This window comes from Phytophthora sojae (genome assembly GCF_000149755.1).
Source record: "Phytophthora sojae unplaced genomic scaffold PHYSOscaffold_3, whole genome shotgun sequence".
Classification (NCBI taxonomy): Eukaryota; Oomycota; class Peronosporomycetes; order Peronosporales; family Peronosporaceae; genus Phytophthora; species Phytophthora sojae.
Window position 1 is genome coordinate 4,330,292 of NW_009258117.1, and position 15,158 is coordinate 4,345,449.

At 54.3% G+C, this 15,158-nt stretch overlaps 5 protein-coding genes across 5 annotated transcripts; 3 read left to right on the plus strand and 2 right to left on the minus strand.

Annotated features, from left to right (window-relative positions):
- Nucleotides 1-83: 83 nt before the first annotated feature.
- On the plus strand, nucleotides 84-2,104 carry PHYSODRAFT_491946 (hypothetical protein; the record flags this gene model as incomplete). The annotated part of the gene is made up of 10 exons (XM_009525035.1): nucleotides 84-216; nucleotides 294-429; nucleotides 492-556; nucleotides 640-797; nucleotides 865-980; nucleotides 1,051-1,281; nucleotides 1,355-1,486; nucleotides 1,553-1,640; nucleotides 1,708-1,929; nucleotides 2,003-2,104. The coding sequence occupies 10 exons, from the start codon at nucleotides 84-86 to the stop codon at nucleotides 2,102-2,104; spliced, it is 1,383 nt and encodes a 460-aa protein (XP_009523330.1).
- Nucleotides 2,105-2,188: 84 nt separating this feature from the next.
- Nucleotides 2,189-3,149, minus strand: PHYSODRAFT_497615 (hypothetical protein; the record flags this gene model as incomplete). Its single annotated transcript, XM_009525036.1, has 2 exons — nucleotides 2,189-2,800; nucleotides 2,883-3,149. 2 exons carry the CDS (start codon nucleotides 3,147-3,149, stop codon nucleotides 2,189-2,191), a joined length of 879 nt encoding a protein of 292 aa, XP_009523331.1.
- Nucleotides 3,150-3,885: 736 nt separating this feature from the next.
- On the minus strand, nucleotides 3,886-4,572 carry PHYSODRAFT_491293 (hypothetical protein; the record flags this gene model as incomplete). The annotated part of the gene is made up of 1 exon (XM_009525037.1): nucleotides 3,886-4,572. A coding segment is annotated over one exon (687 nt), but the record flags the coding sequence as incomplete, so codon positions are not given.
- Nucleotides 4,573-4,855: 283 nt separating this feature from the next.
- PHYSODRAFT_354318 (hypothetical protein) lies at nucleotides 4,856-7,302 on the plus strand. Its single transcript, XM_009525038.1, has 6 exons — nucleotides 4,856-5,063; nucleotides 5,232-5,306; nucleotides 5,392-5,488; nucleotides 5,569-6,492; nucleotides 6,566-6,760; nucleotides 6,838-7,302. Exons 1-6 carry the CDS (start codon nucleotides 4,914-4,916, stop codon nucleotides 6,993-6,995), a joined length of 1,599 nt encoding a protein of 532 aa, XP_009523333.1. The 5' UTR covers nucleotides 4,856-4,913; the 3' UTR covers nucleotides 6,996-7,302.
- A 6,834-nt stretch (nucleotides 7,303-14,136) lies between these two features.
- On the plus strand, nucleotides 14,137-14,640 carry PHYSODRAFT_298671 (hypothetical protein; the record flags this gene model as incomplete). The annotated part of the gene is made up of 3 exons (XM_009525039.1): nucleotides 14,137-14,148; nucleotides 14,173-14,370; nucleotides 14,449-14,640. The coding sequence occupies 3 exons, from the start codon at nucleotides 14,137-14,139 to the stop codon at nucleotides 14,638-14,640; spliced, it is 402 nt and encodes a 133-aa protein (XP_009523334.1).
- Nucleotides 14,641-15,158: the final 518 nt, after the last annotated feature.

Here is a 15,158-nt window from a genome sequence, read left to right on the forward strand (position 1 = left end):
CGTATTATGTTTCAGTGGATTTCCTTCAGAGTCACCCACCGTCTTGGAGCTCACCACAGTTCAAGCGGAAGCTGGCGGCCGCGATGGAGAACAAGTTCATCCCGCAGGCGATCGAGATCGTGACGCAGGCCATCAATGAGGACAACAGCAAGAACTACCAGGAGGCCTTCCGCCTGTACAAGAAGGCGCTCGAGCACTTCATGGTCGGCGTCAAGTGTACGTTGTGAGGTTGGGTCTGGCGGCTGGGAGGCGAGAGCTGACCTGGCAGGTGTCTTTCTGTGGCCCCTCTGCAGACGAGAAGAACCCGACGTCCAAGGAGATCATCATGAAGCGCGTGGAGGGCTACATGACGCGCGCGGAGCAGCTGCGCGGGATGCTGGAAAAGGAGAACGCGCCCAAGCCCGTGGCCGCTGCTGTGGACATGGACAAGTGAGCTCGGCAGCAACGGAGTGAGTTTGTTTGTAGCACGCACTGATGCCGAGTGTTTGCAGAGGTGAAAAAGAGGACGACGACGAAACGGACGCGGAGACGGCCAAATTGCGCGGATCCCTGGCCTGTAGGTTGTATATTGCGGAGGGATTGTGTTGTTACTGCAGCTGACGCGTGTGAAATTGGATTGGTGTTGGGGGTGTTTTGCAGCGGCGGTCGTCTCAGAAAAGCCTAATGTCAAGTGGGACGACGTCGCTGGGCTGGATGCCGCAAAGGAAGCGCTGAAAGAGGCGGTGATCTTGCCTGCAAGGTTTCCGCAGCTCTTCACGGGGAAGCGACGTCCCTGGAAGGGCATTCTGCTCTACGGGGTATGTGTTGTATTTGCTACTATTCTCGCTATGCCGCATTTTGCTGATATCATGTCAATTCGAACAGCCTCCGGGTACGGGTAAGTCCTATCTGGCACAAGCGGTTGCAACAGAAGCGGACGCAACCTTCTTCGCCGTGTCATCCTCCAGCTTGGTTTCCAAGTGGCAGGGCGAGAGTGAAAAGTACGGCATGTCTCGAAATGAAATACTTGCTAAAACTAAGTAGTGGGCTGACCCAAGCTTTCTGCGCCAGGCTGGTGAAGAACCTGTTCGAGATGGCACGCGAAAAGAAGCCCGCGATCATTTTCATAGACGAAATCGACTCGCTCTGCTCAAGTCGATCTGAGGGAGAGAGTGACTCTACACGCCGCATCAAGAATGAATTCCTCGTGCAAATGCAAGGCATTGGCAACAACCACGACGGCGTCCTGGTGCTTGGAGCTACCAATGTACCCTGGGAGCTTGATCCCGCTATGCGACGTCGGTAAGTGCCGTACTTAAATTAAGCATGGCGTGGGGGGACTATTGCTGATAGTAACATTGAATTCTGCGTACAGATTCGAAAAGCGCATTTACATCCCTCTCCCTGATATTGACGCACGGAAGGTGATGCTGGGAATCCACTTGGGCGATACACCGAACGAGCTGAGTGATGCAAACTTTACAGCGATCGCCGAGAAAACGGAGGGGTACGTTTGCTTGCTTCAGCGGACCGGGCGGATGCTGGAACTGACCGTGATATTGCTGTCCACTAGCTCTTCTGGCTCAGATATTTCGGTGCTTGTGCGAGACGCTCTTATGGAACCTCTTCGAAAGTGTCAACAAGCTCAGTTCTTTACTCCGGTATGACTAGGTGCCTCAACACGGGGTGCATAGTTGTTTCTGATGCTGACATTATATGTATGCACAGTGCGATGATAAGGCGCACCCCGTTCGGAATGGTCCATTCTTGACACCCTGTGAAGACGACCCCCCGTGCGCTTACTGCCACATGAAGCTTTCAGCATGCCGACCCAAGTGCCCCGATTGCAAGGCCCCATGCCGGCGATGCGGGGCGTTGCGCATGCGTCTGTATGATTTACCAGAGCGTGGCTACTCTGACGAGAAGCTCCGGCCACCGATGATCTCAATGGTAAGATCTTTTGTTGTCTGTTTGCACGCTGCTTGCTGCGCAGAACGCACGACTAACGTGCATTTTACTACAGAGCGACTTCCTACACGTGCTGGAGCATTCGAGTGCGACGGTCGCTCCTGATGAGCTGAACCGCTTTGTAAAGTGGACCCAAGAGTTTGGACAAGAAGGCTAGACGTACGGGTAGACAGATGCTTCCGTCATATTCATCTTTCTAAACCGTGTCGATATACTATTCCGTTGCCTACATGCAAGCAAATTATGCCTTTGACAGTGATTCGATCAGGCCGTCTAACTCGTCAGGAGAGAAATGGTGGGCATCGTTGCAAAAATGGCAGGTGAGGTCCACACCTGCGTTGCCGACGTCTGCTGCAATCTGCTTCAGATCGGTCGCGCCCATATCCTTGAGACGTTGTGCGTAGTTGTCCTTCGAGCAGCGGCAGTAGTAATCCAGCGGCACTCGCTTGCAGTTCTTATCCGTGATGTCAGCACCAGGAATCAATTCGTTCAGGTACTCAAGCAGGTCCGCGTTCTTCTTCAACTCCGTCGCGAAGAACGGAAGTTTGTCGAACGCCAGCTCATCAAGTTCGTATTGGCGTTCGTGAGCCTCCGTTGGTGGCATTTTCTGGACAATAAGTCCACAGCTGCGCGTGTGGTCCTCGCCCGCCGCGCTATCGATACGCACGATAGTTGGAACCTGCTCCGACACGTCAAAAAATCTCTGCCAGTCCAGCTCAGGAACCCCAGACGCCTCGATGGATGTATTGTACGGCTTGGCCGCGCCGTATAAAATCTTGGAAATGTGCATGTGGCCTCCACGTTCCGGTGCTCCAGCAAGAGACTCGTCCACGTATACGGCTTTGCCTCGGACCTGTACGACAAAACAGCACCACAGCTGAGACCACTGGCTTCAAGTCGGGGCCAGTACCACCAACCAACGATTGAGCTCGCACCTCTCCGACGGCCATAGCCTCCACGTAGAGCTCCTGGATGTTGGGCGTCTTGACCATCATCTTGACACGCTCCTCGCCCTTGAAAAAGGAGCTGAGCATGGCCGTGCCGGCCATGTATTCGCCCCAGAGCTTCGTCCCTTCGGAAGCGAGCGGAAGCTCCCAGCGCTGCGCCACCTCCTCCACCGCGTTGCGCGCCATGACGCCGGACACGCGCAGGTTGCCCACGTGGCAGCGCACCACGACGTCGCGCAGCGGACGCTTCCACATCTTCTTCACCTTGCTGGGCAAGTTGTCAACTGCCAGCCTCCAATTAGGTGTACCATATGTATGGTACACGGTATCAGGAAGTTGCCTTTTTGCGCTGCAGTACGAGCTGCCGTGCCATGTCCTGGCAGCGAACCCGATCCTTCTCCTGCAGCTGCAGCACCTTGCACTGCTTCCGATAGCCCAACGAATTGCCCTCGCCGGCTGTGCTCAGTCTCCTGGACGAAGACTCGCGCTCAACCGCCGGCCCGCCACTTTTCCTCGGCTGGGGCGGAGGAAACAGTGAAGCCACGTCCACCCGCCCGCCGCCACCAGCATCGGCACTCGACGGAGGTCCCTGAGCTCTCGCTATCTTCTCGCACACCTGGATCTGCTCCCACATGTTGGGAACTCCTACCACATTGCTGAAGCTGTTCACCTCTGCGTTGTTGTCTCCCTGAAGCGGCACGTGGACGGTGGTTCTGCACCCGCGCATAGAGATCTCGTCGGCGCTGAATATTCTCGCGCTACAACAGGAATACTTGGCGGCAGGTCCGTGGTCCACGATCGTGCCTGGGTGGTAGGCACAGTCACGCAGCTCGAGCAAGCTGCACTTCTGCTTGCACACGCTGCAGCGGAAGTGCTTGGTGGACCCCCAGATGTACCAGTACGCTGCACCCCAGGAAATGCTCTTGTCGCCACTCAGCTCTCGCAAGAACACCTCGATCTGCCACCCGGCCTTGGCTTGGTGCCATCCGACCAGCTCTCCATGCACGCCGATCTGTCGCTTCCCCTTCTGGCAACCCAAACTCTCTCTGTCGCCCTTGATGAACAGCAGTTCGCAGTTCGCGCACAACTCAAGGCGGCGACCGCCTTCCTGCAGTATCTTCACCAGCGCCTCCACCTTTTTCCGCCGGAGCTTGGACAGAATCTTATCTTTTGGGTCGTGCAGCGTCTGCAGCTGCTCGGGCGTGCAGTTGCCGGCGATCTTGGCAATGGTGGCGTCCGACAGGCAGCCAAAGTCCACGCGCAGCAGCATGAAGTCCTGCACGCGCGTCGAGATGAAGGCCACGCACTCCTCCACGAGCTCCTCCATCTGCAGGAACTCGGAGGACACGAGGATAGACGCGATGTTCTCGAGCGAGATGCGCGGCCGCCACTCGTGCTCGGGCCGCTGGTGCATGTACTCCATGAGCAGCTCGAAGATCTCGACGTCGCAGTGCACCGAGATGTCGATCTCGTCGTGCTCGTTGGTTTCGTTCAGGTACGCCTGGAAGTACTTCATCTTGGCCAGCAGCAGGTCGCGCTGGCACATGAACTCCTTGCTGCTCTTGCGGTACTCGTCGAACACGTGGATCACCACGCTGCGCGACGGCGACGAAGACGACGATGGTGGTGCAGACACCGCACCGCCGCTGGTGGTGCTGAGCTTGCCGCTGGGCTTCATGATCGCTGGCCACGCACGCACTTGCACCGACTATGGTCCGCCCCGCGCTGCTTGGCGCGACTTCAAGCAGACACGTGCCGAAATGACAGCATCAAGCTGTATTTGCGCTAATGTGTTTGTTTGCAGCAGTCATTTCGGGTCAATAGAAAGTGGGTCGAGGTTTTTCTCCGCGGGTCGTAAAACCTCTTCATGAATGTATGGGTCCGTTTTCTTTGCGGGGTGTGGTCCACACCCAGCTTTTTTATTGGCGGCGGCGCCGTTCGAGAAGGGGAAACAAGGAAAGAAGCCGCATCCAGCCCCGATCCCGGCCGCCGCAGCAGCCTCTAGACCAGACCAGCAGCATGTCGTTCCCCGCAGGCAAGGCGCCGGAGCGCAAGAACTTCTTCAAGAAGGGCATCGACGCCGATGAGTCGCGCCGCAGCCGCATGGAGACCACCGTGCAGATCCGCAAGACCATCAAGGAGGACCGCATGAACCAGCGTCGCCGCATGGTACGGCCAATGCCCATGCAATTAGGAGTGTAGATGCAGCGGGAACGGGAGGGAACTTGTATGCGTCCAGTCCAGCTTTGTAGCGGTCGCTAGAGGCTCCTTTGCTGGCTGGAGACGCCTGGTATCTTAGGCGATGGCTCACTTTTTATTTTTGCGTGCTGGGTGTAGACGCCGGGCGACAACGGAGCTGCGGCCACGCCCGCCATGGGTGATGCGGCCGGGGAGATGACGCTGCTGCAGCGGGTGGGTAGCAGTAGATACAGGTTTTGCACGTGTGTGGGAGGTCGCAGACTGACTGTTGGTGCATTCGCCACTATTGCTATTGCAGCTGTCGGAGCTTCCTCAGATGGTGACGGGTGTCCAGTCGAGCGACGCGGCCGTGCAGCTCGAGGCCGTGACCAAGTTCCGCAAGCTGCTGTCTATTGGTGAGCAATAGATACCGCAATCTGAGGTATTTGGAGATTTACACACTAACGTATCTTATTGTTTTCGCCGCGTCTTGCAGAGCGCAACCCGCCTATCAAGGAGGTGATTGACACGGGTGTTGTCCCCATTTTCGTACAGTTCCTTCAGCGCGAGGACTTCCCCACGCTCCAGTTTGAAGCCGCCTGGGCTCTGACGAACATTGCTTCGGGTACCTCTGCGGATACCGAGGTGGTGATCAACCACGGCGCCGTGCCTATTTTCTGCCAGCTGCTGCTGTCCACCAACGACGATGTGCGCGAGCAGGCCGTGTGGGCTCTCGGTAACATTGCCGGTGACTCGATCGAGTGCCGTGACATGGTTCTGCGCTGCGGTGCCCTGCGTCCGCTCATGCAGCAGCTGACGGAGAACTCGAAGCCGACGATGCTCCGCAATGCTACGTGGACGCTGTCCAACTTCTGCCGTGGCAAGCCGCAGCCGCTGTTCGAGCTGGTGGCGCCCGCTCTGCCGACTCTGGGCCAGCTCATCTACACTCACGATGAGGAGGTGCTGACGGACGCTTGCTGGGCTTTGTCGTACCTGTCCGATGGATCGAACGAGAAGATCCAGGCCGTGATTGAGGCTGGTGTCTGCCGACGAATTGTGGAGCTGCTGATGCACCACTCTCCTTCTGTGCAGACGCCTGCCCTGCGTACGGTCGGAAACATTGTGACGGGCGACGATCTGCAGACGCAGGTCATTATCAACCTGAACGCGCTGCCGTGCCTGCGTGCGCTCCTGGAGAGCCCGAAGAAGGGCATCCGAAAGGAGGCCTGCTGGACGCTCTCCAACATTACGGCTGGCAACCAAGAGCAGATCCAGTTTATCATTGAGGCTGACATTTTCCCGTCCCTGATCAACTTCCTGTCGACGGCCGAGTTCGACATCCGCAAGGAAGCTGCCTGGGCTGTGTCGAACGCTACGTCTGGCGGTTCGGCCGAGCAGATCATGCACCTTGTCAGCCTTGGTACGTGCAGGGGTTACTGCGGTTGGCTCGTGTTAACCAGGTTTTTGCTAACGAAGACTGTTGCTGTTTACAGGCTGCATTAAGCCGTTGTGCGACTTGCTGGAGGTTAAGGACGCGAAGGTGGTGATCGTGGCTCTGGAGGGTCTCGAGAACATTCTCCGTGTGGGCGAGCAGCAGAAGACTAACGACATCAACGACGTCGCGACGATGATTGATGAGGCGGACGGTGTGAACAAGATCCAAGCGCTGCAGTACCACGCCAACGAAGGTACGCAGAGCTGCCCGACAGCATATGCATCTATTGCTTTGGTGTGTACTGACAATTGCTGTGGCGATGGATGACAGACATTTACATGAAGTCCATGAAGATCGTGGAAGCATACTTCAATGGCGAGGAGGATGCGGAGGATAGCCTAGCCCCCGACACGGACGCCAACGCGCAGCAGTTCCAGTTCGGCACATCCTCGGACCAGCCCACCATGTTCCAGTTTGGCCAGAACTGATTTGATCAGGAAACGATGAGCTAGACAGTAACGGAGACGGGTTCGATTGAACCAATGGACAGTTGCAGGAGAAGTCTATGGAACGCCCCGGGGAGATAGTACTCGTGCGAAATGTATTTCCCTGTTTGCTTTTTTATTATCTGCTCGTGTAAGCTGCGGCGGCGCTGCTCTCGTCTGTCACGAATCGTATCTTGCTCACGTTGAAGATGTGCCGTGCCGTCAAAGCGCAGTGGATGACATCCACATCCACTGGATGTACAGGCAGCAGGGATTGAAAAAAAAATTGTAATTGAAAAAGTGCAACAATTGTGCTCTTACAATATTGACTGCTGGCTGTCGGACAATCTCCACTACATATTGATCAATATTGTCCAGGGAGAATTGAAGATCCTGCCTGTCATCTTGTCGTTTACGCTTAGCTATCACCTTCTCCTTCCTCTACTTCGTCGTTTTCGAGGGCTGTCTGCACTGCTTAGACGTGATCTCGTTCGAAACGAGATTTCAGTCCACCCATTAGAAAATAATCGACCTCAGTGTTTCTGCACTCATCCGCAGAAACGCAGTTCTTCTCCATGGACCGCATCGACCACAAGCGCGTCCTGTTCTGCTTACTGCTGCCGATGTCATCGGCTAGACCAACAAGTTTGAGTTCATGACGGCCTACAAAGAGTACTGATGCGGGTGTTGTGCACGACTAAACAGTGTACACAACCGAGTTTCCTTCCTGCTGCACGTGTGCTCGACGTACATCCGCTCAAACGGCTCGATCCGGCGACGATGACTTCTACCTGCTGCACGTGGCCACCTGCAGCGTGGTGATAGTGGGTGGCGCTTCTGTTTGCCGAGTTAATGGCCGTAATGAGCGCAGGTTGTGAGCAGGTCCTGACGCTGTTGTTGACGTACGTGGGCTGTGGCGTAGCGATCAGGAGGGCCTTGGGGATGCCTGACCTCCGCGTGCAACTTGAGCGACCAAAACCTTGGTTGAGGAGCACGATGGGGTTAGTTGGTGTTGTTAGTGGGAGAGTAAAGTTGATGGCGGTGTTATCGAAGAGTGGTGCAGTGGCGGCGCTGGCAGGGGGTCTAATCGAAAGTGAATACCGAAGGGGCTTCGCGGCCTACCGTGCTCTCCCGCCTCGTGCAGTCTACCCGAAATGTCCTGAGCCAGTAGCTACTTGTGCCTCTGCCAAGACTGTGAGGATGACTTCAACATGAAGATACAATTAGATCTGCATATTGCAATGTATTGAACAGGATATTGATATTGTTGCAATATTGATTCATGCTCTTTCGTAAGACGATACTTAGCCCCAGAACGCCTATCATAAGACAAAGCGTCTTACGTTTTCCGATCAACGCGTTTTGACTACATCTTGGTTTTTGTAAACCAGTGGCTACATTGCATATTGTCTGTCAAAACATAAGACAGTTTGTCGGACACTAGTTTGCGCTATACAATTGGCCAAAAGTGTTCAGGTCACAGCGGCATCGTTGCCGCGGACGCGGTGGCAACGTTGAGCGCCGAAATGATGCAGTTGCATGGTGCGGTAGGGTAAGTAGCCTCTTGTTCACACACGAAGCGATGTGTCTGTAGTTGGCCGCTGGCAGCAAGCTTAAATATCGGCATAATGACTGCACGAACGCGTGCATGCAGTCCGTGGAGCTGTTCCACTCAGAGGTGCAGCCGTTGTAGGGCACGGAGTTACGATGAAGTTGGCAGACGTAAACTAAGAGGGACAAATAGCTCGTAACGGTACTACATGTACATTTTAATGTAGTAAATTTTATGCTTGAGCGTACATCATAGTAGTTGTGAAGGCGTGGCAGCCAGGGAACGGTGTTGCCAGTGGGCTTCCCGAGATCCTCCAACCCCCTCTTACCTAATCATTACAGTCCAGCAACAAAATGCAACCACGTACTCTGCAACGGCGATAATACCTAGATCTTATACCTACGACGCTGAGGTGCGGAGGAGCTCCACACTGCTGCGCGGGCGCTCGGCGCGCGCCATATCGCTGCTGGGCTCGACCTTCGGCATCGGCGAGTTACTCGGTATCTCCTGCAACTAAGCCACTGCCTGCAGCCATGCTTTTTGTCGATGCTACAGTGTAGACTGGTTTGCGTATGCGCGCTCTATCCGAATCTCCATCTTCTATGTAGTGTTAGTACTTTACTGTAGAAAGGAGAGTTGGCGTGGTGGGGTGAACGACAACAGTCGTTCACCCCAGTAAAGCGAAGAAACATTGCTCCACTACGGGAACAAACGGTCGCATGATAACTGTGCTATGATGTCCTTACATTCCATTCCTGGCAAGTATATTTAAATCTTCTAGCAGGAGGTTATCAGAATCAAAGGCCCGGACATTTCAAGGGGCATTTTTCAAGTGCGCTGCCTCTAGTAATGGGGGCAAAATGCGCACACAGATAAATCAGTCCAATTTACGAGCCGAGATGCAGCAACACTCGAGACTACATAATACAATATTAACCAATGAAATTGCTACATTTGATTTGTCGTCAAACTGTCTTACGAATGCTCGACACAAGTGAATGATGGCATTGTTAAATCGGACTCCGGGTCCCGTCTACGCGCCCTTCGCTGCGCTACGGGGCTTCAACGGGAACCAACTCAGGTCGACCGCGGAACGCACGACTAGTGTTGGCGCTTGCAATTTCACAGTTAATATCCGTGAAATTTAAATCAGGGTTATTAACTGTTAATAACCGTGCTCTTCCGATTTTCACATTTATCTACGTCATGGACCAATTCCCGAGTCTTTTCGCCTTACAGACTAATTTCACCGTCTAGCGCACCGGGGGGGGGTTTCGAGCGGCCGCGGCCCACTGCTCGGCCTCTCAGCTCTATCGTCCAGAAGAAGGCACCCAGACAGCATATGCAGGAGGAGATTAACTGCCCGGTGATATCCATCGCGTCGAACGCCAAGCAGGTAGCGTTGCTCAAGTACGCCGGGCCAAGCAACTGGCAGCAGCGGCCGCAGAAGGCGAACAAGTAGCAGCGACAGTAGGGCGGCGGGAGTGCCAAGGAATTCAAGTTCACCATGAACAGCTCGTGGGTCTTCACGCACGCCCACCCAGTCCAAGATCGAGGGATACAGCAAGAAGAAGGAGGCTGACCAAGAAGGAGAATGGGTGAATTCAAGACCCCATATGCAGAAATGGACGCGATGAAGGTGCAATGTACTGTCCGCATTTTAACATTATATAATTAGGTACTGAGTATGTGACTTCGTGTCCTCTAGATGACGCTAATGTAGCGCTAGCCTCCACCTTGAGTTTGTGGCGATCTTAGAGGAAGACGCCGCCGCCCCTTTCGAGCACGCCGACGATGATGAACACGATGAGGCCCGGCAGGAACGTCTTGGGGAGCGTGAGAGCGCTCGTGAACGTGTCCGGCGCAACTGAGCTTGGCCTCGACCGCCTCCGGCACCCAGTAGGTCGGCAGCACCACATCCGTTGGCAGTGGCGGCCGCATGAGATCGCTCATGGAGGCGTAGTTCGCAGTGGTTGAGGCGGACAGCGCGTACGAGATCTGCAACCGCTTGCGCGCGCTCATGGTCCGGCCCGTGCCCGACGCGAGGTCCACGAACATATCGTACGCGTTGAAGTAGCTAAAGACCAGGTTGCCGTCCGAGTCGTATATGGTGTGGGCCGTGCCGTCGCTTTTGGCCATCTTCACGTCCTCCAGCAACGACGAGTCTCTATAGACGAGGAACGGGCCGGACATATACGACAGGAAGCCGGAGACGAAGCTCGGCTGGAGCAGGCCGTTCACGAGGATGACCAAGCCGATCGTGGCGTGCTCGTCCGAGTACGCGTAGACGTCGATCGCGGTGCCGAACCGGTGCAGCAACTCATCGTCGATGTCCGCTTCCGTGCTCAAGCTTGCGATGGAGGTGGAGATCTCGACCGAGCCCAAGTACTAGGCGAAGCCGGCGATGGTGGTGTGCTTGGCCACGCCGTTGATGGTCACACCGAGGGCTTGATGCCGGCTCTCGTTTGCGAAGAGGACGAAGGATAGCATGAACAACAATAGTATAAAATCTGTTATTAAAGAGCAATATCGAACATATATTATCTTGTTTCCCGCTTCCTTTTCTTCGCACTCAGAGGTAATAGCAGTTACCGCCGCCCGGTGGTGGTTGCTAGCGACATTTTCATCTTCTTCGTCTTCACTCTCATCGCTGATGTCGCTGTCGTCGTATGCATCTGGATAGAGCTGGTATAGGATATGGTTCACTTCGGATTTTCGCGCAATATTCGTATAAACGAACACAAGCTGGTTCACACACTCAGGCGTGAGGCGATTTCGCAGCTTCGTGTGGATAAATCCGTGGATACTCCAACTACGCTCGCTGGACGCCGACGACGTTGGGATATACAACAGCAACTTTGCGAACTCCTGCACCAACGCGTAGGTGTTCGAGGTTTCTAGCGACCACCATGCGATCGGGCTGTAGGCGTTGTTATCTTCACGCGATTTACCTGTCCACGCAGACTTCATGAGGACAAAGTCTTGCAGCTGCTTGTGAAATTTCTCCGCCAACTCTGTCGGTACCAATTGCAAGTCCTGGGCAAGTTGCGCGGCATCGTTAATCAGTGCCTTGACCTCCAGATCGTTCGGATCGTACATGGTCTTGGTCTGGTCAAGCAGGTATGCAATTTTCACCGTCGGCGTGCATATTTTTCCTCGTCGGGCATTTATCAGCCCGAGCACCTCCGCTTGTAGCAACACGCTACAATCATCAAGGGGCTCGGTGTAGACTGGATGTTTGCATAGCCAACTAAACTGGTGATACACCAACGACAAGCTGCAGGCGTCGCGCTCAAACGCAGCGAGGCACTTGTTGACTTGCTGGATGAGCTTCAACACAACGGCAGTTTTTGCCAGAAATCGTCATCGCGAAAAATAACGAGTGCCTCGTCTAGTGATGCTCCCTTGTAGTTCTTAAGCAGCGCCGTGTCCGAGAAAATAGCTGCAATGATGTCTTTGTTGTGAAAGACGTTCGCGACGCATTTTTCATGTGTATACCACTGCGTTGGCACTGGTAGCGAGAGGCGCCGCCGTTTTTCCCCTTTCTTTCGAAGCGTTTTTTGCAGATCGCGAAATCTTGACCACAAGCCCCGATGATCCTTGAAAAACCGAACCAGTTGTTTTGCACGGTCAAGCACATCCTTGAAAAAATCCAGATTGAAAATATCTTTCATCAGAAGATTCATGCCGTGCGCAATACAGCCCGTACATACAAGTCCGACGCGCTGTTTTCTTACGAGTCGCCACGCCTTCTTCATGTTGGCAGCGTTGTCCGTACCGAAGTGACTTTGCCTGAACCAATTACAGACTCGAACTCCAAAATGGTTGACCAAATTGTACCAGCGATATACTCTGCCGTATAAGCTTCAGCTTTTGAGTTGATCGACTTCCAAAATAAAGGTGGGGTCCGAGGGTTCCCAAAAACAAAGTTGATAATGCTATCCCCATTTGTGTTGGACCACCCATCCGTAATGAGGGCCAAGTTCGTCACGCCACTCTCCGTTATTCTCAAAATCAACTGAGTCTTCTCGCGGTCGTAAAGGACGTCCAGCAAACGCCCCGAAATTTGACGTCGAGAAGGCAATTCATAGTCAAACATAGCTTGGAAAAGAGGCTCCTCCACAACACGAAAAGGGATCCCAGTCGAAATAAGCCCAATTGCAACCCGCAAATAATTCTCTTCTTTGATTTCTTGGGCCGACTTCTTTGGTGTGGGTTGTGACGATGGTGATGGCCGCGGGGTCTTGCGCGGGCGAGATGAGCCGCTACTCCGTGGTGAATTCGTACCAAAAAGTCGCTTCGTCAATGTTGGCGTTCTTAGGTCCCGAGGCTTCGAAGGGGTTGTCAGCTCCGCCGCTTGCTTGTGTCGGAGGTCCGCTTCGTGGCGCCGCCACCGTTCCTTCGTCTCCTCGCCGATCTTGTCGCACTTGATCGTATGCTGCAGCAGGTTTCGCGACGGCTGGGCGTTCGGCAGCACCATTTCGCAAGCGAAGCACATGGCATCAGGATGGGGTTTTACACCCTTAATTCTGGGTGCGTGCTCACGAAACAAAGCCCAAATTTTGTGTTTCGGCGGAGCCATTGCGCCCTCCTTGCTGATGTTCACAGGTGTTTGCGGGACACACCACGGCTTTGGAGCAGTACGCACGAGGGTCTACGGTAACGGAGTCTGGAGGTTGGACACGTCAGAGTCGAGGACAGACGGTCAGTCGTTCAGGCGCCGAGAAGGTCGCGCCTTGCACACCAGCAGCAGCAAGTTCACAAGGTAGTTGCAGTCGTTGAGGGGCACTGCCAGTTGCGTCGAGGAGCTCGCTGCCAACGACGAGTGCAGGTCGCGCGTCGTAGGTCCTACGCACGTCGGCAAAGGCACCAGTTCGGCCCAGCAAGGGCCGGAGCAGGCTCTGGGGGGGATCTAAGTGTGAAGCCTCTAGATTCCGAAGGGGGAGCGGGGAAGACCGCCAAACTTCAATACCTCCCCTCTGTATTGCGCAACTTCGATATTCACAGTGACCATCAGCTGTGAATTACGTGTGAACATTCTTTTTAACTGAATGTATCCGTTAATAACTGGTAATTAAACGTGAATTGCCAACCCTACGCACGACCTCCGCTACGCTCCGGTGTGCATCCTGGTCGCATCTAAAGACAGAACCTACTTCGCAGTGCAACTCCTCCGGCCTACGCGCCGTCCCCTGACAGACCTCCGCTTCGCTCCGGTTGTCAAGGAGCCTCTCTAAGGCCTCACCAGACATCGATTAAAGTAACCGATCGAGCATTCAAAATTTGAAGTGACCAATTCTAAATTCAAAAGTAACCGACTCAAAATCAAGTCTCATATGAGTGTTGACTCTTTAATGTTGTGGCGATCCGCGACGGGAATTTTGACGATAGATACGCTTCGTGGATGGTAGGCTCTGGCGATTGACATGACCGCACGCGACCTGCAGCTGCGGGGCTGCCGTGGACGCACGCCAAGGGCCTCGACACCTTCACGCCCATCAGCGACTTCATCCCCAAGTCGGCCGTGCCCTCGCCTCACGACTTGAACCTCTGGCTGAAGGTGGACGATGAGCTGCGTCAGACCAGCTCCACATGCTGCAGATAGTGAGTGTGGCTACATCGCACCAGCCGATGCTTCTCGAGCAGTTCGCCGCACGAAACAGAGACCTTCCATTCGAGGAGACTGTGTCACCACTTCGGACTTCCAACTGCGTAAGCAATGGTGACGCCGTCCACGATCGTGAAGAGGATCAGACCCGAATTTCAACTCCACCAACGACGCCAAAGACTTCGCTCGCCAACTTTTCTTCGAAAACCAGGTTTGAAGTACTTACTCGCTTCTCACGATGAACTGCCGTTGAGGTCTACTGACAGCGCGAGTTCTCCCATCTCGACAATATATAGGCAGCCGCGCGAAAGAACAAAGAGCGCATTGATCAAGAGAGGTCGCGAGGAGCCGCTTTCCTCGACTGCGAAGACGGTACCGCAGCAGCCTCCGAGGCTGATAATCCTGGCAAAAGATTCCCCCTCGAAGAAGACGTGCGAAACGCGAGCCCAAGTAGCCGGCAAGACTCGGAACGGCATATCGGTGCTTGATCGCAAACTCGGACCCCCGGCGGCTCGAGCCCAGTCTTCACCGTACGAAACTCGGACACCTAGAACTAGAGATACTATCGGTAGACTAACACGCTCCTGTTGCGCTTCATTAAGGTCGAGCTACGAAGAGCTGCTGAACGCCGAGCGCCGGCGCATACAACTCGAGACCAAGGCGCTGCAAGAACGATGCGAGTCCTGCAGGCCGCTGATTAACTTCAACGTGGTCAAATAAAAAAGGACAGCCTACGCGCCCAGGTTTCCCAGGTTAGAAAAATACTCAGATTTCTGATTCTGCAGGTATTGTCCAGGTGATGCCCCAGGTTATATCCAGGTATATGAATTATGAGCGTTATCAGATGAAAGTAATTTAAACAAGGATGGTTAAATTACCAGAACAGTTAATGTCCAGGTTAAAAACCTGGAAAACTCATGTGCGTAGTACTTGAGGAAAAGTGAAAATGACGGCCTACAGGCTGTGTCGGATGCATTCTAGCCATTCATTTCTTGTTTCAGTGTCC